The 26,324-nt window shown below is 43.5% G+C and overlaps 1 protein-coding gene across 10 annotated transcripts in view; it reads right to left on the bottom strand.

Annotated features, from left to right (window-relative positions):
• Positions 1-26,324, bottom strand: part of APC (APC regulator of Wnt signaling pathway) — an 831,398-nt gene that overhangs the window by 160,702 nt on the left and 644,372 nt on the right. For 8 of the 10 annotated variants that reach the window (XM_086961019.1, XM_086961023.1, XM_086961024.1 and 5 more), the window contains one exon: positions 10,972-11,076. The exons of the other annotated variants lie outside the window; for them this stretch is intronic. In XM_086961019.1, coding sequence (XP_086817145.1) covers positions 10,972-11,076 — 105 coding nt within the window. The remainder of the gene's footprint in view (positions 1-10,971; positions 11,077-26,324) is intronic. 10 annotated transcript variants of the gene reach the window in all.

The following is a 26,324-nucleotide window of genomic DNA, read 5'->3' as shown; positions in this document are numbered from 1 at the left end:
GGCACCAACCCTTCTATGATGCAATCATAGGCTGAGTTAATAAAGACACTAAATACTTAAGAATCACTTCTGGACTGTGAGATTCAGTTCTGATTTGGACATGGAGCAACTAAGTCTATTAAATAAACCAATCTCCCAACCCAACTTTTCACCACAGCAATTTGAATAGAAACAAGGGAGACACGGGGAGATTTGAAATAGTTAAATATATTTTCCAGACAGCAAATATCTTTTTAGTCATGACTACGTTGAACTTTTGATTGAGTTTTTTTTATCCTATGGCGTACACACACATTATGTATGAGAAGTGCACAAATGCCCTAACAACAGCTTTTAAGTGCTAAAGTGTCCCGAGATTCAGTTCGTTGCATAAAAACATGGGTGGGGAAAGAAATTCCATGCTTACTGAGCTGCTTTCAGCCCCACTCTAAACCGAGGGCAGGCTCGGCACTGTTAGAGCCTTCATAGTAACCTCATAGAGGAGTCTGTCACATACACATGGATACTATTTATCAAGCAGTGTGAAAAGACTGTGGTTACTGGATTCTATGGCAGGGCCAGAGGCTCAGATTATGCTTCTCAATCTTTACTACTCATTAAATAGCAGCCAATCAAAACACAGTAAAACATTTCAACACTACAAATCCCATGAGGCTTTGAACCACGCCTCCATAAACCACCAATCGGAAGTGCCCAATGTCTACAAAATAGCGAGGCACCATCTTACTTCCTCTTTCTTTGCTGCTCCGCAGTCAAGATAAGTGCCTTGCTATTTTGTAGCATTGTTCGATCACATTTAATGTTTCTAATCTCCCCAGGTTTGAACAACAGAGGGATCCAGTCCTCACGGAGTTGTGCCGGTACTGGGCAATTTCTGGATTTAAATTCCTTCCTTTGTTTAACCTTTGCCAGTAATACGACAGCAATAATTTTTGAGACATTGCTATCTGATCTCTTAGGCTGACAGGGCCCTGACTCCCCTCATAAGTCCTACGGAGAAAGCTTTCTGTGGTACTTTGGCCTCTCCGTTCCAGCCGTTTTGCTCCCTTCCAACGCCCTGCTTCTAAGCTGTTCAGGGCTGTAAGACATTGGCTTCCCTCTGGGGATTTTGACAGGGGATATTCTATTACCTACAACACATCAGATTATGAGACCTCCGAGCAAGACCTGGCTGCATATGGTCCACCAGAAGATGAGGACTTTTATTATTATTAAATTAAATGTATGTGTCCGCGCAACAGCGACCCGAAAAGGGTTTCCCGGCGCCGCGAGGGAGCGGCAAAGAAACAGGAGAGAACTACTGGCCAAAAAGCCAGGTCTTCAGAGATTTGCGGAACAAAAGAAGGTTGGATTGTGTTCGGAGAAACAGAGGCAGAGCATTCCATAAGACAGGACCCAAGTATGAGAAGGAGCGCCCTCCCATACGGGGAAGTCTGGTCTTAGGGACTTGGAATTTTACTAGTGTAGAAGACCGGAGAGTGCGCAACGTAAAGATAGGCTAGGCGTTGTAAGTAGAGGGGAGACTTTGCATGCTTAATGCGGAATATGTAAGTAAGGGCCTTAAATACAACCCGTTTCTCCACCGAGAGCCAGTGGAGTCTCCCCAGCAGTCTGGAGGTTGAGGCGGTTTTGGAGGCTCGGCAAACTAATCTGGCAGCAGAGTTCTGAACTCGCTGCAACTTACACGTTACATCTTTATTGACGGTCAGATAAAGTCTGTTCCCGTAGTCCAGCCTTGCTGTGACGAGGGCCTGGACTATGGTACACTGGATATGAGCAGGTAGCATCCACACAATCTTCCTCAACCATTTTAAGATGGTAAAACAGGTAGAGGCAACCTTGGTGACTTGCTGATGCATGGATAGTGAATCGTCTATAATAAAACCAAGGTTGCGTACCTGGGATGAGGGTTGTGGGAGCACACCCATTTCCGGGGGCCAATAATTGGGGCCCCAGAGATCTTGATCTTTGCCCAGCACCAGGAGCTCTGTTTTGTCGCCATTAAGTTTTCAGAGGTTGGCGTTCATCCAGGTCATGACTTGCTGAGGCCTGTTTTGACGATAGACGGCTCGGAGGTCTTACCCGCTGAAATGGAGAAGATGATCTGGGTGTCGCCGGTGTATGAGAATAGCGACAACCCAGAATCCTCTACCAACACTGCCAGGGGTCTAACATATGTCGAAGAGCAGGGGGCTGAGGATTGAACCCTGTGGGACCCCGTAAGGTAAAGAGTATGGCGTAGATTTAGCAGTAGATGAAAAAACCTGAAAGGTACGATTGGAAAGGAAAGATGAAAGTCATTTCAGGTCTGTCCCAGTGACCCCAGAGGATTGGAGGGCCTTTAGAAGTACGGTATAGGAGACCGTATCAAAGGTCGCGCTGAAATCCAGCAAAACCAGGGCCATAGTGCCGCCTGCATCTAGGTTCTGTCAGAGCATTTCAGTCACTCCTGAAAGTGTAGACTCCGTAGAGTAGCCGGTCCTAAAGCCGGATTGGGAAGGATGAAGAAGCTCATTGGTTTTCGATGAACCTGGATAGATGTCCATTTATGTGTATCTCCAAAATTTTAGAGAGAGCGGGGAGTAGTGAAATTGGACGGTAATTTGAGGAATATGACAAGAATATGGAATCCATGATCAATAAAACCTTGGATAAAAACTAGACAAAGCCTTGTCGTCAGCCCTCCCATCTATTTCACAATGTCTAGATCAGCTGGTAGGTAGTGGCCCCCTCTCTCCCCTTTCGCTTCCTCCCTCCATTTCCCCCCTCAGGTCCTAATGTCCCTGTCTGGCCTCACATAAAGATGTATACCAAAGTTACTGCCAACCCACTGTCACCTCTGCCACCGTTTCTCCCAGTGCCCCCTCACACTGACCCAGATATGGATACCTCATCCTCCCAAGAGACTCGCAAACGTTCGAAGAATCGCGAGCTTTCCTTTTCTCCACCAACTCAATCCCCCAGTCACCTTTGATCCTTCTAGCATAGTTCACCCCAGATCCTATGATTGGAATATATACCTGCGTAAAAGCTCCGACAAAGAGGTAAGATCGCCCCTGTCCGGATCTCCCAAATAAAACTGCACTCTTACCGGACATAGATACTTCTATGCAAACCTTTCTGAAAAAACACAGTAAAGAGCCTAAGAAAGGCATAGATAGAGCCTTAAGAGCATGCCAGGACAAGCTTCTGGATGTTTCGGACCCGCTCGCACAATTCTCGGGATTGGCCCATCGAGCCCAAGAAACGGGTGCGGCAATCCACACCGAAGTCCTAGCTGGGTGGGCTCGGAGGGCGATCTGCCTCCTGGGTAACGCGAACTGCAAGCAATCTTCTGAGGCCCGTAAATCTGTTCTCTTGAGAGTTGATACACATTTGGTTGAACTGGCCTCAACGGAACCGGTCCCTTTGCTGGAAGGGCAACTATTTGGAGATCGCTTTGTCAAGGATATTGCTAAATCTGTGAACACTTTCACCTCCCTGGATAAATCACAGTCATCACTCAAGAGTATTGAATCCTTTCTCTGGTAGGGCCGGTCATGGCAGAGGGTGCTCGACTGGCCGCTTCATATAGCAAGGTCCTCATCGTGGATACAATCCCAGACACAGAGGCTACGCCCAAGACCCGTCCCAGGCAGGATCCTACCCCACTAGGTCGAGAGGCTTAAGAGGCCGATTCAAAAGAGGTGTCAATAGGGGTTTCAGAAACACTGACACCCAATCTTCAGCTAATGATTCACCCTTTTATTCCTTTTATCCCCTTGGGGGGCAGGTTGATTCACTTTGTTACCAATTGGTTAAAGATTACATCAGACACGTGGGTCCTGAACACCGTTCAAGGGTATCAAGATAGAATTGGCACACTTGAGGACCCAAAACTCACCCCCTCCATTTTTCCAGACAAGAAGAGTTTTTCATAGACTCCGAGCTGCAAGATCTTTTGACAAAGCAGGCCATTGCTACAGGAACTCTTCAGCAAGAAGGTTTTTGTAGCAATGTATTCTTGGTTCAAAAGAAAGGAGGTGGTCAGGGATTAGTATTAAACCTCAGAGCATTCAATCCCTTTTTGATTTCCTGCCATTTCAAGATGGAAGGCATCCATCTTTAAAGAGATCTTCTGCTAGAAAAGGACTGGATGGTCCGGCTAGATCTAAAAGATGGCTATCTGACACTCCCGATCTATCCCCCTCATCAACGTTACCTCAAATTTCAATGGAAGGGCCAATGGTTTTGGTACCTTTACCTACCAGTCTGCCTCTCGTCAGCCCCTTGGGTATTCACCAAACAATTAAAACCCATGGTAACTCGTCTAAGAGAAATGGGAGTTAATATGATCGTCTATCTAGACGACATGCTTCTTCTGGCACAACACAGTACTTTACCAATACTACACCTGCAGTTGATTGTGTCTCTCCTCCAGAATCTAGGTTTTGTGATAAATCACAAGAAATCCATGACGAATCCCTCTCACCAGGTGGATTTCTTGGGATTTTAGATCAACTCCAGGATGGTGCAATTACTTCTCTCTCCAGCCAAAATAAAATTCATTAAGAGAGCTCACAACTACGCTATTGAAACAGATGGTTTCTTTGAGATCCCTGGCAAGAAATGTTGGCCTGCTAGCATCCTCCATTCAAGCGATTTTCCCAGGATCTCTCCATTACAGAGTAATACAACGCCTAAAAATTCATTACCCACAACGGAATTTTAGGTACGATCACACGATTTCGTCAATAACCGAAGTACAAGGGGAGCCTAAATGGTGGCTGACGCATATGGAAGCATGGAATGGCAAGGCCATTTTCGGAGTGTCTCCAGCTGTGGTCATCGAATCCGACGCCAGTCGCTGGAGTGCAAGGAGCGAAGAATTTACTACCGGAAGTCGCTGGTCAGCAGAAGAATTGAAAATGTATAACAACTGCCTGGAACTGTTGGCGGGTTCTTTTGCTATCAAGTCAATCTCTCCAATGTAGAGCAATTGTTGAATCATGTTACGAATGGACAATGTGTCAGCGGTTCGATATATCAATCGTCTCGGACGTACCAGATCTCGTCTTTTGGCCAACATTGCCCGGGAGTTTTGGCATTTCTGCCTCTCCCAGAAGATCACTGTTCTGTCGGAGTACATCACCGGCAAAGGCGGACTGGAATTCCAGATTCCTGAAAGACTACAACGACTGGAAAGTCCATCCTTCCCAATTTCAAGATATCATGACTCTACGAGGCCCATGCCAGGTGAATCTGTCTGCCTCTCGACTGCATACTCCGCTTCACTGGTTCTACAGTTGGAGATCGGACCAGATGGTGTTGGGGACGTATGAATTCCTTCACCCTTGGGGATCACAGATCAATTACGCCTCCCCCCTCCATTTGCAATGATCCTGAGAGTAGTGGCCCAAGTCCACTGCCAAGCAGCGTCATTGTTGTTAGTCACACCATTATGTAAGACACAATCTTGGTTTCAGACTCTCTTGGAAATGTCGGTAGATCTACCCATTCGACTTCCAATTTTTCCTCAGCTTCTCCTGGACCCAGTCGGGTCTCCCCATCCACTGGTTTTGCAGGACCAACTGACGCCTATGGTTTGAAAAATCTAAGGAGACACAAACAAATTGAAGGACTTTCATCGGCAGCTGCCGGATTTATACACCAAGCTTGGGCTGCTTCCACCCGCAAACGATATTCTGCTGCACGGAAACGTTGGGTGGGTTGGTGCCTTCAATGGGACGTGGATCCCGTGGGATCCTATTTGAAAGATATACTGAACTTTGTCTGAATGTGCAGAATATGGTTTATGTTACAGGTTAGTAAACAACTTTAGATCTGCATTGTCAGCTGGACATAAGCGCATAGCTGGAAACCCAGTAGGAGCTCATCCGGCAGTATGCAAATTATTAAAAGGTATTAGAGTTGCTGGACCACCGAGACCTAGATATAATACCTTATGGGATGTTACTTATGTGTTATTACTGGAGTCTTGGCCGGATAATAAAGATTATCTTTAAAACAGCTTTCAGCTAAACTTACCATGCTTTTATGTCAGATTTCTTGACGACGAGTGTCGGATGTCCGTGCTCTGGACCTAGCAGGTAGGTTTTCTCCATATGGTGTCTCCTTTATTATCTACAGAAGGACTAAGACTATGTCACGTTCCATTGATTAGACTGCTTCTCCCCACAATGCTAAGTTGTGTGTGGTTAAATGTCTGAAGGTTTATGAAGAACATACTTTATCTCACAGTACCAAACCCTTGTCCCGTTACTTCTGTCAATCCAGAAGCCTTTCCGACCTATTTCACCAGTTACTTTGGCTCGTTGGGTTTATTGGGTTATGTCTGAAGCTGGTATAGATATATCTGTATATGGTGCTTACTCCACCAGGGGTGCTATGGCGTCTAAAGCCTCTATCATGGGATCCAGATTAGAAAATATTCTCAAAGCTTTTGACTGGTCATCTGATTCTATGTTGAAGATATTCTATTACAAACCAATTGTACATGATATATCTATTGTTGTTTAAGAGCTTTGAACCAGCATAATCTGAGCCTCTGGTCCTGCCATAGAATAGAAACTTTTTGCTAGCATAGGCGACAAGAATTTTAGATTCTATTAACCACATGCGCGCTCCTCTGATTCTGCCCATATGCTGACTTTTTAAAAAACCCATTGTTCATGACGAGCTGGGCTCGTCATCAGTGTTTGAGGAGGCTACACCATGACGAGCCCAGCTCGTCATCAGCCTCGAAGGGGTTAAGGACACTGAGGTGAGAACTATCTCACCCGTTGGGACAGGTAAGAGTTGTATCTCAACTGTCATGATGTCATATGATTAAGTTTGACATGATTGTTTTTCCCTCCCTTGATATGTTCACACCTAAAGATTCTGTGATATTCAAACTTGTTTCTGATTTCATATATGGATTCGAAACAAAACTGAATTCCTGGGATTCATATTTCGTTGGCGATTTCTATGCCAGTTCATGTAAGTTGTCTCTTCCGTGACCTTGTTACATGGAGTTTGCTTTCCGTTGAGAGCTGAAACTGTATCCGGTTTTGGATTGCACTGATAACAGACTGCATGTTGCAAAGAAAGAGGCAGTAATATGGTGCCTCGCTATTTGGAAGACATTGGTCACTTCTGATTGGTAGTTTATGATGGCAAGGTTCAAAGCCTCCTGTGATTTGTAGAGATGAAATGTTTTTACTGTGTTTTGATTGGCTGCAGTTTAATGAGTAGTAAAGATTGAGAAGCATAATCTTTGCCTCCGTGTCCTTAATAGAATCTACAATTCTTGTTGCATATGCTAGAAAATATTCTACTGTCAATTGCTGCAACAAAGCATTTGTGGGAAACATAACAGCAATATGGTGCATTTATTGTGTTCCTTGACCTCATCAAATAACTACAAGCAAGTGATGGGGAGCCTGGCAAAACCCTGGATATGAGTGTGGTGAATAGTTCAAGAGCACATATAATGTAATGTCGAAGGCTGGTCGACGGGTTTAGACCAGGAGGAATTTAGAACCATTGTTACACCCTCATCTGTTTGGATTCAATTGACTCTTCGGTTTGCCTCTACTCACTAGTTCTTTTTTTCCAGGGCATATGTTTTTACTCCATAATGGGAACTCCTTACGCTATTTGCTAATGTCTATGCACTTGCATGATTTAGTCTTATTTTGTCATCCTCTACCGCATATTAACTCGACCTCCGTTCCATAGGAAATGGTCTGCTTCAGGACAGTCACCAGTCCTTTCCACCCTGCCTTGAAGGAGCCAAAGTCAGACTCCCATAAATTATAGGGAGGTGTCCAGCTTTGGCCAATATGAATGACTAACCACGTGAACAAGTATGAGAAAAAAGAAAGCCTGTGCACATTTAACCAAGGGAGTTTCACTCTAATCATTCATCAATGGCTGTCTTATGAACAAAGAATAAAGCGCAAGTAGGGTGGCTTACTTCAATGGCCCTCACCCCACAGTCACTGTGAGAAAGCTCTAATGGAGCAGCCCAACTTGCCCCCAAATTAATGCATACTTCTCAATTTAGTGACTATTTTTTAGGGTTGCTACAGAAGCTTAATTCAGGAAAGACTGAGGTTATAATTGGGAAACAACCCAATGTTTGGCCCACCTTGTGGTGGCTATTGCTTTCGGCTCTACTTCTTTTTCTGATGAATCAGAAAGGAACCATGGGGTTATTATTGAAATTAAGTAATCCTTTTGTTCCCCCTGTAAATAAATTGGCTGGGACCGGCTTTGCATGCAAGAGTTTAATGAAAATACTTCCTTTGGAAGATAAATATTGCCCACGCTATTCTTTCATAATTAAATTATTGTAGCACTACACTTTTTGGACTTTCTATAAAACTGATCGTGAGGCTTCATGTAATTTAGAGCTTGGCAGACTTCCCTATTGCTTAAACCCCCTCCATGAGCTAATGTGAAAGCTTTTTTTTTTAAGAAGTTTCAATGGATGCCTGTTCACATGTGCATTATCTATAAAACCTAATCTTTTAATCACAAAGCTACTACATGCACTGGTCTAGTATACCTCAGAAATAAATGTCAGTTTTATGCAGGCCACTTACTATGAAATCCTCATCACACTCCTCTTAAAGTCCCCCCTCCACACCCACATTACCACCCCCCTCCCCAACACCCTTTGCCTAACAAAATCAGGAGCCATGTTTTTTCGTATTTTGGAGCCATTCGTCAGAACCGGCTCTCTCTCGGTTTTATGATGGATCATTTTGTCTTTTACAAACTTCTTAAAACTAATCTGTCAAAATCCACTGACTGACACTGTTTGAGGTGCAGACCTTTTCAGCACTGCACTATAGAAAAGTAGTTGTCATTCATTCAACTACACGATCCAGCTTACAGTTCTTCGAACTGATCTGTATCACCGAGCCAGAATGCAGAAGCAACAGTTTTAGATAGCGCTCATCACACCGTATCGCACAGATCACCTTGCAACAAGGCAGAACCCAGGAGAATATAATGATTCGCCACATACCATGTACATTTTTTACCTTAAATTCAGGGGAAGAGTGACACAAACCATCCTCTGTCTGGTAAGCTACCGTCATAACGCACCCTCTCTTTAATACATCACAAATATCATGTTCCTACTCGCCATAATCAATTACACATTTTTTAGCTGAGGGCACCAAGGTCTGTATTACAAGATCTGTGTGTACAAGTTCACTGAACAATTAAAACGGCAGCCAAGAGGGGAAATTATTTGGAAGACTAAACCAAAAATCAACATTAACATCACTCACTGATACATGAGGGGCTTTTCTGGAACTGGAGAGATCAGTGCTGAGCAGATTAAGACATCACAGTCACCCATTCTTCTTTGGCATCAGACAGTTATATAGGACAATGATCACCAGATGCACGGATAATTACATTTTGTTTAAAAACAAGCCTGCTGGAAACTAGCAGACTGCCAGGATGTAATTAGGTAGGAAAACCATAATGGACATTTTCGTCTTTCAGATTTAAATAAAAAAAGACAAGAACTTAACCAGAATAGAATATGTAGCAGCAAAAAAGAGACCTATTTCAAGGTTTTTTTTTTTAAAAAAAAAAGGATTTAGTCAATAGTGATCTCTGTTCAAAAATGGATTGTTTTGTGACTGCAGAAAGTCCTGGTTTCCAAACCACAGCAAACTCCTTGCCTTTAATACCACAGCACCGTCATTTAGCGTGCGAGACAGTGCTGCACAAGTGCAATGCATCGTTGATTATAATACGACTTCTTTTGTCTTAAAATGTTGTAATCAACAAATTGGTGGGAGCAATTAGAAACCACCTACCCCAAAATACATAAAGTGTAGCACACTAGATCAGCATATATATATATATATATATATATATATATATATATATATATATATATATATATATATATATATATATATATAATACTATGTCCTCTACTTTATCAACATAATGATGTAAACAGCACAGTTACGCCCCCCCAACCGAGTCATTTCCACTGAATTCATTATTTGTGGCTCTCTAAAAGAGCGAGGACTACGAAATCATGTCTAGAGTTGTATCATTTGCATGAATATATGTTCATCAAGTCTGTGTTGGCGGAGGCATGTGCACAAACGACTGAAATCTAAATAAACCTAGAAGAAATATGGTTAATGGAGAAAGCACATTACAATAGCATCACGCTACCGCACAGTTTCAAATATAGAGGGCTGTTAAATTGCTAGAACGAGACAACTAAAACTAAGAAATGGATCAAAAAAACATACATTTCCAGCGTAATATCCAAAGCCCTGCCTGAAATCTGTCTGCGCAGCGGGATCTTTGGGAGCCTTACGTAATAACAGTGCTCGATGAGAAACAAGGATTATTTACAATGCTACGGGAGCCATTTTTTTTTAAAAAAAAGCTTTTGATGGCCACGTTTAATCAAATTTCCAAACCTTTCTAAAAATCCCCGGTCCTTGCATCCCATCTGCCACAGACGAAGCGTCGTTTTATACAAGGCACTGCGGTGACATCTTCGCTTCTCCCGGATAACCAGGCATTGGGGGATATACTGCCACTATGCGTCTACATCTCAGAATTATAGATATATTAAATGATTTTATAAAAGTATTTTATTAACGCACCCTCTGAGCGGTAATCTTATTAAACACAGACTTCAGGGAGCAGATTCTGTGGCGAGGAGCGCGTCTTACTCTTAATCCTGCCAGTATTTACTTCAAGGGTTAAGCAAAAGATTAGGCTGAATGAAGCCTTCTTCCGTGAGCTAAAGACGGATCGCCTATCTCAAATGAATACATCTCAGAAGAGAGCAGCATCATGCTAGCCCCGCGCATCGAGAAACAAAGAGTCTTCTCACAAGCATGCACGATGAACCAACCCTCCATCGGTGCATCGAAACCATTTCTTATTCAAGCAGAAATAATGCACATTTGTACAGACGCCGCTATTTACCTGGCCCTTTCCAGCGGCGCCGGCGGCGTTTTCGGCTGCTCCTTGGCACTCATTCTGCTTCTCGGCATCACGGGAGAGCGCTTCATGCTTGCTTTGAGGTGCCCGCTGTCAATGCAAGAGTTTGCAGCATTACGGTCGGAAAGAGCACACGCTAGCAATTACAAAGCTCCACCACGCCCCCGACACCCTGCCTCGCACTCCCCAACCTCTAGCCTCGGCCAGGGGCGTCCGGGACGGACAACCTTGGCCAGACGGGGAGGTGACAGTGTGACAAGTGCACCGAGGATCAGGCCAGCAAGACAAAGGCTCTGCCGCCAGACACGGAGGCAGCCCCGCCAGCAGCGAGGGTCACACCGCTATCGGAAGCTGAGCCGCACACCTCTTTCTTCCCAGCAACAGTCACATGATTGCGCGCAGTGCCACACAGCCCCACCGCTCCAATGGAAGCGCTCAGTCTAAACACACAAGACGGTATTGCGATGAGATTATTATTGGGGCACAGCAATAAACCCTTCAGCTCGGTCTGTATGCAATGATGCAGCAGCTCGCGCACACTGTCACCTGGGCCATCAGCAGCCTGCCACTCACATCAATACATGCCGGAGCGGGCTCAAGTCCCAAGCCCAATCTCTCCAAAGGACATCAAACCCGTTTTAGCGCTCGCGCACAGCGTACTTTAGTAAACTTACAATTGAGGTGGCACTCTGAATGAAGCGTAGCGTTTTAATGTTTCAAGAAAAGAAATTTCACCATCGACACACATAAAAATTAGACTGTTAGTGCTATCAAAGAATTATCGTTTTAAATAATGTAAACTGAAAGCCACTTCAGAGAAGAGTGATCAGTGGATTGCCCTCTTACGTGAATCCCTTCTGAGGTTTAATCATTAGAGCGGTGAATCCCTTCTGTGGTTTAATCATTAGAGCGGCAGACCCTGATGCAGAGGTCTAGCCCGGCGGGTCTTGGTCTCAAAATTCCACGGACCTGACAATTCTCGCCTCGGTGCCTATTCCAATCATGGAGTCCCACTCTGCAACTCTGGGCAATAGCTTGCTTAATCTCCACAACGGCCCCCACAATGCTAAGGATGCCTGGCCTCCACCTTGGGGGTGCCCAGGAGTGGACGCCTCACAGGGAAAGCCAGGATGGGTTCCACAGCGGTATTCATACAAGCGCCTTGAGACCCTTGCGGTTAGTAGTGCGCTATACAAGTATCAATTTACACAGCAGATGCCAATAGGTATGTGTGAGGATGCTTTCAACCAAGCCAGGAAGAGCCAAAACAGAATGGGATTTTCTGATCAGGCGCTACAATGGTTCTTTTTCATCCTTCCTTCATCACAGATCACAAAGAGTCAAGGCAAACCACTCTCTTTCTCAGCCCTCTCCGGTACTCATGGGGGTTCCCCAGGGGTCCTCTATCTCCTATTCTCTTCAACCTTTTCTTGGAACCTCTTGCTAACTCACTAAACAATTCTCTTCCACATGTATGCGGACAACACAGATCTCACTCAACACCACCATAACATCTATTCAAAACTGGTTAACGGAGAACCACCTTCTGCTCAATACTTCCAAAACGTAATTCCTGCTCATCTCCCATCCGAACCACATCTCCAAACTAGACCTTTGGCTGACTCACCTCACTGCTTTCAACTACACTCCTCATCACAGATTCAGCCAACTTGCAATCACCACGGACAAGCACCTGAATATGAAAAATCATATCAGCAATGTATGTAAGGGAGCATATCACTCGATGAGATCACTCAGAAATATCAAACCTTTCCTTCCACTAAAGGATTTCAAGCAGGTGGTCCAAGCGCCTGTCTTGCAGAGGCTAGACTACGGCAGTGCTACCTTCTGTGGCCTTCCCAAATATGCCCTGGCTCCACTAAGGGAATCACTAAACACTGCGGCGAGACTGGTTCCAGATACCAAACGAAATGAACATATAACCCCCGTACTGAAATCTCACAAATGGCTGCCCTATGAAGCACAAAATCAGTTAAAGATTGCTGTTCTGACGCACAAAGCCCTTCACTTCAATTCTCCCATGTACCTTGCTCAAAAACTTGCACTATCCTGTGGGGTAAGAGCCTCAAGAAGCGCCTCTACCTTCCTCTTGAAACCACTCATCCTTAACAAAAAGAGAAGTTGTAACAGAGCTTTCTCTGGTGCTGCTCCAAAGATATGGAACTTTTTTCCACTGGAAGTACGCAGAATCTCCTCAGTGACTGCGTTCAAATTGGAAGCCAAAAGATTCCTAATGAACAAATTCTTACCCTACGAGGGATAGGCTCACTTGCCCATTGTCATTGTTCCTACTACCATTGTACCACCATTTGTTACTGCGAGGGCTTGAACAGGAGTTCAGAAAAAGTTTTTTGTAAGAAATTATTTCACTTTCTTTAGAAAAGAGCGTTGGTACTAGACTGCTCTTGTTTTTTGGCAATGTGCTCCTTGCAGGTGATGTTGGAGTCCAGGGTGAATCTAAGTGACTTGGCATTCAAGGGTTCTTAACCATGATGGTTCATGTCATTGAGTGTGATTCTAAATGTTTGTTGTTCTTGGCACAAAACAGGAATTCTATCTTGGTTGGGTTGAGATTCAGGTAGTGCTGGACATACAGGTCTGGATTTAGTGCAGGCAGTGTTTGAGACATTTTATGTCTGAAGCAGAGGGGACTTTCAAGCAGAGTTGTGTGTCATCAGCATATTGGTGAATCTTGATGCAGTTATCTGTGAGTGGAGCACCTATCAGCATCATGTAGTGTTGAAGATGAAAGGAACTGGAGGTGCCCATGTGAACAAACTGGTGTTGGCTAGAAAGGTAGGAGGAGAGCCAGTGAAATACATTGCTGGTGAATCCCATTTGAAACTCCAGGCTCAACTATGTCGAAAGCAGCTGAGAGGTCCAGGAATAACAGGAGGCGTGGCTCGTCTTCATCTGTGGTCAGGAGGGCATTGTCTATGATGTATAAAGTAACAGTCTTCAAGCTGCAGTGTGATCTGAAGCCAGATTGAAAGTTGTGCATGAGATGGTTAGCATTAAGCTCATCTTGGAGTTGAACATAGACTGCTTTTTAGATGATCTTGCCAGTGAATAGTATGTGTGGGATGGGTCGGTAGTTGGAAAGGTCATCAGGGTCAAATGTATGTTTCTTTAAGATCATGAGGATCATGCCTTTCTTGAGAGTTTCTGGGAAGATGCATTGAGTGAGGAAGGCCATGACAATGGTGCGAAGAGGTGAGTGTCCCAAGGAGAGCTTTGATGAAGGACCAGGGTAAGACATTGTTTCCATAACAAGTGGGTGTGAGGGAGTCAAGCATGTTTCGCGAGATTTGCAACAGAGAAGTCTTTAAAGAATAACCATTCCTGGATTCTGTGGAAAGGAGAGGGCGTAAGAGATGAAGCAGGCATGATGTTGATGATGTGCTGTCGGATTCTCCGTATTTTTTCCACTGAAGAGATTAATGGCACTGAACTCTTCTGTAGTCTGAGGAAAGATGGGTCCATCAGGGGGCTGATGCAGTGGCTGCACTTGTTTTGATTAGGGCCATTCTGAACTGAAAAGCTGCGAGTCTTCATCCTTGGTTTCACTTCACTAATTAAGCCTCTCAGCATTTTCAAAGTACTCACTAGTACAAATACGTTTTTTATTACTGTTATGTACCGTCTTTTCAAGCCTCTTCAGGTTCTATGTGTAAACTCTTCTCGTTCTACTACTTTGCCCACTAATACCTTTCAAATAGTTGGTTTTTCCCTGCAGCATTGTCAAGTGGTTATTTAAATCACCAAACTACCAGTTTAATATGACACATTGTCTTGTATACTCAAGTGCCTCCTCTAATTGATCTCGTACTGAAAGAGCAATTTGATCTGCACCTTTCATTGGACTGCCTCCCCTCCATCTTGATCCTCAGGCTTTTCGTTTTCCAGCCCTCTGGTGGAGAGGTGCGCACTGCGGAGGCTCACTTTTCGCCATGTACCCACAACTAGTCCAGGAGAGGCTTAGCTTAGTCTTCAATATCCCTTTAATTGCTCTACAGTGGTCTGTCTCAGTGCAGCTTGAGCAACAGAATCCATGGTACAGAAACCGTTTTAGCCCACAAATGGGGACTTCACCTTCCAGGCACTGTGAAAGCTCAAAAGTATAGCAGCTATCACAGGTACTTGTGAGTCACAACGCCCAGAGGTAGCAATGATTTTCATTTCACAAAGCAAACATTTGCAGGAATTAAACACTATGCAAGGCACTTTGTTACAGTCACATCTAACTGGTTAGACAGACAGGACTTCAACAGCATAAGGTCCCAATACTTTCCTTTGGAGAAGGAGGAGGGAGAAGTATAAGACTGCACAAATCACTGAAGGTTAACTATCAAGAAGTGATCATATTCTTTTAGACAAAAAGTGGCTATTTTTAATAAAAAATATATATAATCTATAAGATCAGGTCTATGAAAATTCTGGGTTACCATACAAATCTGATAACCCATATTTCACATTTAAAGAAGTCGGTTTTCAAGTTCTGACTCTTAAATTAAGTTCTGCTAAAAATGCAAACATAAAAAGATAAAAGTATATATAATAAAAATATATTAAATGGAATTGGAGGATTAATGTATTAAAGTTGTTACTTTTCCATGTTTAAAAAAAATGTTACTTTTCTATTAATCGATTTCATATTTCTCATAGAAATTATCAGGATCTCAACAGTGTTCAGGTAGACTAAGACGTTTTAGGGAAGAATATAAGCTATTATTCAATTTACGATTTCCACTGAAAAAATGCTTGATTGCAAATGTTGTTGTAAGGAAATTTCACACAATGTGCATGGTTTTAAAATGTGCCCATCGCTAGACAGGAAGCTTGACGAGTAGAAAGCTCACATGTACAGTAAAACTAATGTGTGTTTGTCAATAAATAAATGTAAAGTATTCTATATATTGCTCTAAAACGTGTTTAACGTTAATTGGGTCCATGCAACTTAAAAAGATAGGCCCCTTTGCTAACCTGAAACAGAAAACAGTTGATATGAGACCACATTTACGTACTAGTACTTTTGGAGGCTATAGAATCAGGTAGTTGTTTTCAATGGGTAACAGGCAACATGCCTGCAAGGGACCTTTTGAATACAAGTAAGAGTTTTTTTTATCCCTCTTCTGACGAGGAGAGAACATCTTTTCAACAAATCTTTGAGAGGACCATAGAAGAATAATTATGTACAATGATTCCATTGTTCGCATGAAAATTTGATATCCTCAGGTGCAAAGGCTTGACTGAGACCTTACATAATGCTGAAACCAAAGTTGTGTCCAGCACAGTACCTGGCAAGCATGCTGTATGGAACAATGGCCTCTACTGCGCACAGCTGTGTTTGTGTAAACTCTTCACAATACTGACAGGGAGAGGATGGGGGCTTTTGAATGGAAAATATGCTAAGATTAAAAATTTCAGAATCACCATACTGGTAAGATTATCCAATTGTTGTAGCATTTTTGAAACATGCAAAACGTGCAAATTTTGTATGAAAAGTATCTGAGTGTTTGAAACATTATTTGATTAACTTAAGATCTCGCATGTGAAAATCGTTTTTCTAAGCCACTTAGAAAAGAAAATAATTCTATTAATAGTGATGCAACATTTTCGTGTATTGGGCCATTCATTTTTTTTAATGGATGTAGTTTCTGATGTTCTACTCAACTTGCTTCTGCTCAATTTCCCTTCCCAATCTGTCGCCCGCTGCAAACCATTTCTCCCTTGTTTTTGCTAAGCATCAAGTGAATGTTGTAAATGTTTTAGTAATGTACATTGTTAGAAAACATGCATTGTTAACGAAACTTCTGTTGTGTACTCAAAGTATCATTTTCAAAGACTTCCACTAGAAGTGATGGTGCCGACGAGCTAATTCTATGAGCCATTGTTTAAGAAATGTTTCTTTTTATGTCCTACGTCTCTGGAGAGCCATTGCTGAGGGAGCAGATGTGAAAACTGTGTTGTATGTATGACGGAACCACCTAAGCCATTACCACACATGGATTTATAACGCGGTCATTACGACAGGGCCGGCTCTAGGCTCATGGTGGCCCTGTGCAGGGAGCGTAGGTGGGGGCCCTGGAAGAGGGGGTCCGGACGGGGCGGAGCTCAGGAAGGTGACACTAGTTAAGCCAAGTAATTAGATATTTTAGCATTATTCACTTTCCCTTAATTTCCATTACATATGATTCTTAGCTGGCAGCGACACCTCCTGTCCAAACGCACTCACCCAGACATACAAGGGCAGTAGATTACACTGCTGGAGAGACAGACATGAGGAAAGATATTTGAATTCACGGCCTTGGAATGGGTGGAATGGGCTGGCATACATCATAGCTGTAATACCCTGCTCATAAATGTTAATCAGGGATCAATGATGCTTTGCAATGTCAGTAACTTCTGTAACATGTCAATTACACGAAGATATCATGACAAATGTTGGACAAATATTATGTGATGTAGAATGTATAAAGAAATGCCAATAACGATATGTTTAAAAAAGGAGAATGGGACGTGTCCTGGTACCTCTTGAAAGGTAAGGGCTAGAAAGAAAGGTGAATTGGTTCCAAGTTCAGAGTGACGAGACCTTGGGAGCAAGCCATGGGAGAAGAAAGCTCTGTCTGTTGAGGCTGAGAGGGACAAGTGGAAGTCTTTTTGAGGCAGTGTCACAGTATTGTTCTTCTTCCAGGACCTGGTGGGACTCTTCCTTACTAACTGTGAGAAGCTGTCCGCTAAGAGCCTGCAGACACTGCTTGACTTCATCCTCACTCTGGGCTCCTTGAGTCTCTTCGGCTGCGGTAACATTTTCTACGAAAATGAGAATGTGGGTGGCTCCGAGGACTACGACTGCCTGGCGAACCCATCCCGGCAGCTTCGAGTCAAGGACTTCACTTTTCAGGATTTCAGACGCCTGAGACTTCTTAATCTCGGGAGCGTGACAAAAGGAGTGGACGTGAAAAGACTGATTCAACCTCTGACCTGCTTGACCGCCCTTGACCTTTCTGGGATCTAGCTGTCTGACCTTGGCTTCCTCACACAGTGGAAGGACAGCCTCGTCTCTTTAGTGCTTTACAACACTGACCTGTCCGAGGATCACATCCGTGCAATCATTCAGCTGCAGAAACTTATGTCAGCATCTGGCACCGGCTCTGCCCAGGGATGTCCTGGCTCACATTATACATCTTATTGTCCCTCTAATTTTCACCCATATATTTTTCTTCCTAACGAATCTGGCTGTGTGTCCTTAAAATGCCCTTCTAGACCTTAGGGTTAAGGGTACATTTTCCATACTCGTGGGGTGTCCTGTCCAGCCCTGGACAAGTGAAACTGAGTGAAAACAATAACGCTCATGCTGCCATCAGTGCTTAATTTGTAAAATATGAAGTGCAGGTGCTGAAATGTTTGTCGGAGGCCACACCTACTTTTCGCTGGCTCCACCCACTTACAACACATCATCAAAAAGTCTGCAACCTTGAATTTTTCTTCAAAGGACTCAAAATCAGCCTCAGAACCTTGCCACCCAAAAGAACATACGTCAAAATCATCTAACATTTCTCAAAGAACTTTATTTAATATTTCATGGACAGCCAAATGTTCTCCTCAGAAAATAACACCCATGGTGACTTCAGCACTAAGAGGGAAAAGAAAAACAAGAAGTGTTCCTGCAACACCAATATTCATGTGAAGAAATTCAACGTTCATTGACCCACTAATACCCACCTCCCATAAAGCCAGAAAAACACTAGTCATCTTTGTCCCTTTCATCTAACTTTTGCACAGACCATCAAGGTCAACGAGCCCTATCATCGCCTCTACCCTTTCAATATAAAACAAGTGAAACCATATCACACTATCCAAAAATGTCCAAAGAAGATCCTGAAAAAACCTACTAACAAACAAGCCAAAAAGTTATAGGGGCTCTCCTCAGCCAGGCAAGGGAAAACATTGAACACATCAACACATCAACGTCAACTGCCATGTAAAAGAATATATCACAAAAATCTAACCACACTCAAATAAAAGCACCCCATTAGCCATAAAAAAACATCTTTGGATGGCAAGCAATGCATGCTTTTGAGACAAATCAAACAAACAAATTAAAACCTAGGAAAAAGAAGCATCAGCGGTGCACCGAAAGAACAAATTATTATTGACACTCTTTCTGGTGGATACTTAACTGCAGAATCCTCACATTAAAATATATCCCGGGCACCACAATAGGTCCAAAGAAATTCGTAGCATTGCTGAGGCAAACTGCTATGTTGCCATGTGGCTCCACTTTGTCCCTCTACCGCCCCGGAAATGATATAGTGGAGTACGGTTGCCTTCCACCCTACTGCACCCTAATATGCGAAGTGTGAACAACAGTTGGTAACAGTGTGCTGATCACTAAGTTGGGAACTCATAAGTTGTTAAAAGAAAAGAGAAAGCTGAGACGGGAGGGCAGCGAGGCATCTGAGGTCTAAAAATTCACCAGAAAGAGCGTGACTCTATGTAACTATGTGTGGATAATGCATCCTGCCAGTCATGGATCGTCCTGTTTTGAGATTTTCTTTTTGAAAAAAAAGAAAAACTGTTCAAACTGTGAAATGCAGAAGCAGGAATTGCCGTAACAGTGGTTACTGCCTATGCATTCTAAATGACCGCCAGCTTGGCAGTCCTTTATAAATGTGGCAAATGGTCCCTCAACCAGGAGGACATGGTAATTTACTCCATCCCCCAGACAGAACAATGGCCTGTCCATTCATTTATGAATAAGCCCCTGAGTAATATATGTTATTGCTCTAGTCTACACATTTCTTCAATAATTACAAACTGTAAATATGATCTTTTCGTGACAATTCTAATGTGATAACCAGAGGTTTCCATCTCACTACACAAGGCAAGGAACATATTTGATAACTGGAAGCAAGACTGTCTAAAACTGCTGTGTCTTTGAAGACCTCTACTCTGGATTTTTCTGTTTTCTGCCTCACGTTAGTTCAGCACTGTGCATTAGCATGCAGGGGTTTAGTGATGCATTCCCGGGCCTACACACACTCCCTGTGTTTTCCCCTTGCCCTGAATCTCTTATGTGGGGGGCGGGGGGGGCAGCATGCCCATGGGTATCCCCCATAGTTACTTCCGGGTTGGGGTGGGCTTTCTGGAGGGCATTTATAAGCCTAAACCCACATGGCTTTCTCCTCTTTGGAGCTTTGGTGGGGTCTGGTTCAAGTATGTTAACATGCTTCCACCCAAATATAAATTCGGGAGACATAAGATTCAAACCCCGGTGGGATCTGCCATACAGGACGTAATACAAAGATCAAAGCATGTTTACTATTGAGCTGCCTGTGCATGAAAGTCAGGAAATACATTTGCTAACGCTCGAATATCTACATTGAAGGTATTAAGTGCCAACACAAGTAAGGATCCCATGTGCTTCGATTTTATGGTGTTGTGGAGGATATACTTACTTTGAACACGGTTTTCCAGTGGGACATGTTTACTTGCTAGTGGCCTGTTAATGCTTCTGCGATGGAAGCAGTTTCAGTATCTTTCATCCTACGTTTTGTTCGGCAATCTCAGTGCACGTTACCCTATGAGAGTCTTTAATTAAGTGAGTATTCAAGATGTGATTTGTGAACGTAAATCTTGTAGAATTATCTGCATACTTCCTGTAGCTAATAGTGCAAAAGTAAATCAACTTCAACCCCACATATCACAAACTACTCCAAAGTATAATCAATGGTTCAGTGAGGATTTTAGATAAATAATAACACACTCTGCTCGGCGTACTTGAAGGATGCTTCAAAAACATTTCTGAAATTGCCTCATTTATATTAAAAAACGGCCATAATTAAAAACAAATCAATGCCATTGTACTTGCACAAGGTGCCCAGCGCTGGAGGCTGCGAGACATCCGTGGTTTACTTCAGTTCATACGTATATGAACAAAGTGAACTGTAAAGTAACGGAGTGCCGAGTCCAAGCCTTGCCCTGAGAAATTATGCCTCGCAGCCCCTGGCCCCGGGCACCGTGTGCAAATACAATGCCACTGACTGCCCAGGCCAAGAGGATAAGGCTGGAACTTAACCCCTGACCTATCACAATAACTATCCGATCTAAAAGAGGACTTCAAGCTCTTTTTCTTTACGTTTTGCGCATTTTTAAGTAACTGGTTGAACCCTCGCCAGGCTAGGCTGTAGTTCTCCGCACTGGGGCAACCTAACCCTGTGCTGACGACACGGGCCTTTCCCAACAGCCCTGTGTTAATTCAGTTAAATGATTTGTACTGCTGGACACACAAACACTTTACTCTGCCATGCTTGTCAGCAGCACCTATTCTACTGCACATGCCAGAGGCTGGGGCCCTGTGCAATCATTGATTCTTCATCTGCGGTAGCTGGAGCTAACGCGGTGACCGTGACGTCACACACCACCCACCACAGCCATGCTCATTAAAAAAAAACAACAACTATTGGGTCTACACTTACGGTTAGGTGATGGTGGGCAGTGGTTGTCTGCCTTTATTAATGGATAACTGCGATGGGCCTGCTGCAGTCTGCACTCGACGTCGTCACTCGTTAGCCAGCAGTTACCACTCGCTTTTGTTTCGTGGCGCACTGGCGGGGAACAGGTGTGCTGTGCAGGGTCATGGCATTTAAAAGAAAATGTATGCACGCTGCCTGCCGCACTGCCGTACGGGCGCGCAGAACTAAATCCAGCCCAAATTGAGCCCAAACAGGTTCACGCCCACCGGAAACATTGAACTAAGGACGGACGGCCGCCGCCTAAGTAAAGCAAATTTGCAATGCGCATCCTCACGACCAATTACATTTGAATGTGGAATTTGGAAATGGAAAAATCAATAAATGAGGGTTAGAGTCGGACGGTCTGGACACAGAACTTAATCATATAATATCATATGTGATCGATCGATGTGAATATTTTTATTGGCTCTCACAGCCACTGCCACAACACTCGGACTTCAGCGCAGACTCTGCAGTACTGCTTCACCGGGACTCGGCCACAGGAGAAAAGCACCGGCACAATTATTAAGCACTGTCTGCCATTGCATGGAGGCCGCCAAATCCTGCCAGGGGGCCGCCACTCCAGTGATCCTTCCGATCTGATCCTCGTCGTGGCGGCCCCTGGGGTTTGGCGGCCCTGTGCAGGTGCACAGTTTGCACATGCCTAGGGCCGGCCCTGATTACGACTGCAACACTACCACGCAAATCTTTCCAACACAAATATTTTCCACATTTGCTTTTACTACGAAAATTCATTGTAAATGCTTGTATGGTAATGTCATATTCGAGATAAAAATTTAACAGGCAAGTATTTCATCAATTTGTGTGTACCTCAGAAGTCAAAACACCCTTCTTCTAGAGCTACCTAAATTCAGACAAGCTAAAGCACAGAAAATCATTCTCTGGGCTCATTATGGCAGCTTGAAACTCGCAGCCCCCCATCCCCAGGACACAATCTTCTGTAAGCAACACTGACAATTCGTAAAATAAATTCTATACGGATTCTACATACTCCTATTGTAAGAGGAAATGTGTCTGAGTCTAGGTTATTCACAGTTGTTTAACCCTCTACCATCTTGATGCAATTCTAATTCTGTGGTAATGTAAAGCACCTACATTCCAACCAGTCCACAGGTAGTATATAAATGGACAAATAAAATAATTGTGCCCTCTTTGAGAAAGAAAAAAAAACTCCTGTGCAATGGCTCACTAACCCAGCTCAAACAATACTACTGCAACCTGGAAACTGAAAAATCCCCAATATTTGAGGCATGCATTCTCCACTTACCATTAAACTTTGTAGTAAAATAAAATACTGCTCAGAGAAGGTACATAGAGTACTAACAGCCTCCAAGAACTATTCAAAGTGGTTAAAAGATTTGTCTCACCTCAAAACACATCCTTTTCCGTCTCTTACACACAAGAACTGTGTGACACCCTAAACATATTCTCCACAGTAAAATAAAATATAAAATCAAGAAAGCCAACGTCAACTCAAACTTTATTTCCACTCTCCCAACAAACCCTATGAAGCAAATCATGATAATGCTCTTCTTCCCGCCCATCTGTACTGTACAAGTGCTTTCTCTAATTATACAAATAAAAACCAAAAAAACAAAATGTACACCAAAACACAAGAACCACTGTTACTGCCACAATCCAGGCAGACATCCTGATCCACATTCACCAACAGCTTACTGGAGGCAGATACGGTCCTAAAACGCTTCTTCCTTCAAAAAGATTGACTTGATCTTGGGATCTCAGGAACTATAAGCCTGTTAAAAAGTTCCTGTCAGACTTCAGTGCTATATTATGAGTATTGCAAAGTCCATAACACATGCCAAACCAGCTTCTCGCATTATCAGAATATTCACTTTGTTGCGGTAAACTGCAATCATGTTTATTCTTTTTACTGAACAGTCAACATGTATTTTGCATGAGGAAGGAATCCTGTGGTCTTCCTCAAGGCAAGAGTACCCCTTCTTCTAATAAGTACAGAAAACACTTTCCCATCAGAATCACCTAGTTTTCTGCACATAACCTTGATTTTCTTCAAGATTATTATCTAACTGTATGGTATCTACCCAAGTTAAGCACTTAATAGTGTGACCCCTGTATCCCCTGCAGGTCACATGTTTGTCCACTAAAGAGGCAAACACAGACCTTTTTGTTTCTTCAGTCAATAACTTGAGTGCCATCAAATTGAAACAATAGAAATCCCTTCCATTTACATCACTAAAGAAACATTTAACTTTATAAACAAGTTACATATTTAAAAAATATATCCCTGTCCATCAGATCACCGGATTTGCAGGACCCATTTATTCAAATCAATGTAATAGCTTGGAAAGAAGCATGGAATGTTGTTTGAGGACCTCATATTATTTCTTCCCACCAATATTGACACTTATAGAAAATCTAATGTGTGAGGGGATAGCCAAGATGACGGAACCGAAAAATCTTAGAATTTCCAGAGAGTAAATGAAAGTAACATTCCCTCGACGGAGGCAACTGGAGGACAAATAAAGTAGGTAATGAAGGTGGTCCAGGAGAAGGCAGAGAAAAGAGAAATAAAAACATAAGACACAGAGAAAACAACCACTAGCGCAGATATATATGATGGGGCTTCTTAAATTCAAGCTCCTGAAAAGATGGAGATGCTATTAGAATGAATGAAGAAGAGCAGGAGAGAAGATGAAGAAGGAAACTCCACCTATAAGTGACACCTATGGTCTGGCAAACTTGAAGCTATGGTAAGGTGGTGAGGCAAGGAGAACCCTGGTGATTGGGAGCTAGGGAAGCCACCATAATTGCCCTTACTAATAGAAAGCAGTAAAACGACAAACTACATTAATGTGGCCGACAACCATGGAAGGAGAGAGAACCATAAAGACAAGGCAGTTTAGGACCGAGTCTCAAGCTGGGTGAAACAGACCTGTTCCCTTTAGTCAATTTAAATAAAAAAAATAAAAAGACTGCCATTTTCTTAGTAAATAACAGCACATTCAGTGTGCAGATATTTGTTCGGGATTACACAGCTTCTGCAGCAGAAAGACCGCAAAAACAGGACATACGTGGATGAATTATCCATGCTCCGTAGGCAATTCTACAAGTATTTACAATTCCACCATGCCCTGACCCCTATATCAAGGACCTCGCAGCTCTTCCAGAATTTAACCTGTTAGAGGGTAAACCTTTCATGGGAGACCTTGGGGATCATAACTTAACTAAGATCACCAATAGAACTACCAACTTAGATGCTCTGCGTGCTGCTTGGCAGAGCGATCCAAGCCAGATTGATGACGATAATTGGATTGAGGCATTAGAGTTCCCATGTGGGGCCGCTGTTTCCTCTCCTCAGCGCATTATCCAATTCAAATACCTTCATCGCGTATACTATACCCGGCACCAGCTTTGGAGAATGGGACTCATGGCCTCCACCATTTGCCTACGATGTTGCAACGGCAAAGGTACCTTTCTCCACACAGTATGGGCTTGAAGGGCTCTCGCCAGGATCTGGAGGGGGATTATGGCGTGTTTCACCAAGGTCTTGGCCTGGGACCTTCTCATGTCCCCAAAATAATCCCTCTGCACACCACCAACAATATTGGGGGTAACAGACATAAACGCCACACACTTTTCCTTCGTCTTACCCTGGCTAAGCGGGACATAGCTAGACTCTACTCTGGAGGGCTGACCCCCCCCCCCCCCAACTGGACGTATGGAAGCGGGGTATTGACTTTTTGTAGGGGCTTAGAGATATCGATATTCAGGGCATGGGCTGCCCTCAGAAAGACACTCAAATCTGACAACGTTGAGCTGAAATATCGTGGCATGATCCTTGAGCCTCAAACCTCAATGGACAAACAACTAGAAATTGAATTCCGATATGATGAACTAATCTTATGAATTGCTTTACAACTTATGTATGTGGCAGACTTCGAGGCATGGGCTGGCTGGATGAGGGATCACAGTTGGATGAAGTGTACTCAGTAGTTTTTTTGACTTGTATTTCTTTCTTTCTGCTCGCAAACGTTGATAACAATGCCATAAATAATATGATGGTCTGTATGTATCTGCACAGGGCCTCCTGGGCCACGTCATAGCGGAAAACCAAAAAAACTCCGTTTGAAAATATGTGACTACGTTTCACATGGACCAGTAGCAACCAAGAGTAAGTGGGTACCGTACCTGCTGATCTGGACGGGAATGCATGAATGCCAGAGACAACCCAAGGGGAAATCATAAACTGCTGAGAACAACTCGAACTGGAGAGCATGGATGATGGGCCTAGTGTAAAGAAAAACAAGGCGGACTCAAAGAATGTTCGCAATTAGCATGCTGGTCTAAGCGTCAGCAGGCCGAAGGAAATAGAGGGGGAAAAGTACCAGATGGTCTCTGATACGGCTGATTTACTGGTATGCCAGAGGGGTGAGTCGAAAGGGGCATACAGAGTGGAGGAGTTTCCCAGCTTTGAGAGTAATGAGAAATAGTATGTGAAGGGGGTTAAGAGGACAGTTGGTTATCACTGGGGCTCAACCAGGTCAGAGAGAAATGCATCCAAGTCTCTAGGCACTGGCCTTCATCGAAGACCTCTAGCCTCCTCCCTATAAAGGGAGGTGCTTTCCGCTCTGGCCCAGGAAGCCTTGGTCATCAAGAAAATTCTATGACTGCGGGCTATGCAATATAAAGAAAGAGATTAGTTTCAGTCAAGCATTTGGAGAAATTAGCTTAGGGTACTCTCAGGCTCGCTCTCATTCCCTTTAGAGTACTGGTCTACCATTGTCTCTCCCCCAGGCA

The sequence above is a fragment of the Lissotriton vulgaris genome, chromosome 3_1, assembly GCF_964263255.1.
Source record: "Lissotriton vulgaris chromosome 3_1, aLisVul1.2, whole genome shotgun sequence".
Lineage (NCBI taxonomy): Eukaryota > Metazoa > Chordata > Amphibia > Caudata > Salamandridae > Lissotriton > Lissotriton vulgaris.
Note: the sequence above shows the minus strand (reverse complement) of the source record. Positions and strands in the feature narration are given on the sequence as shown.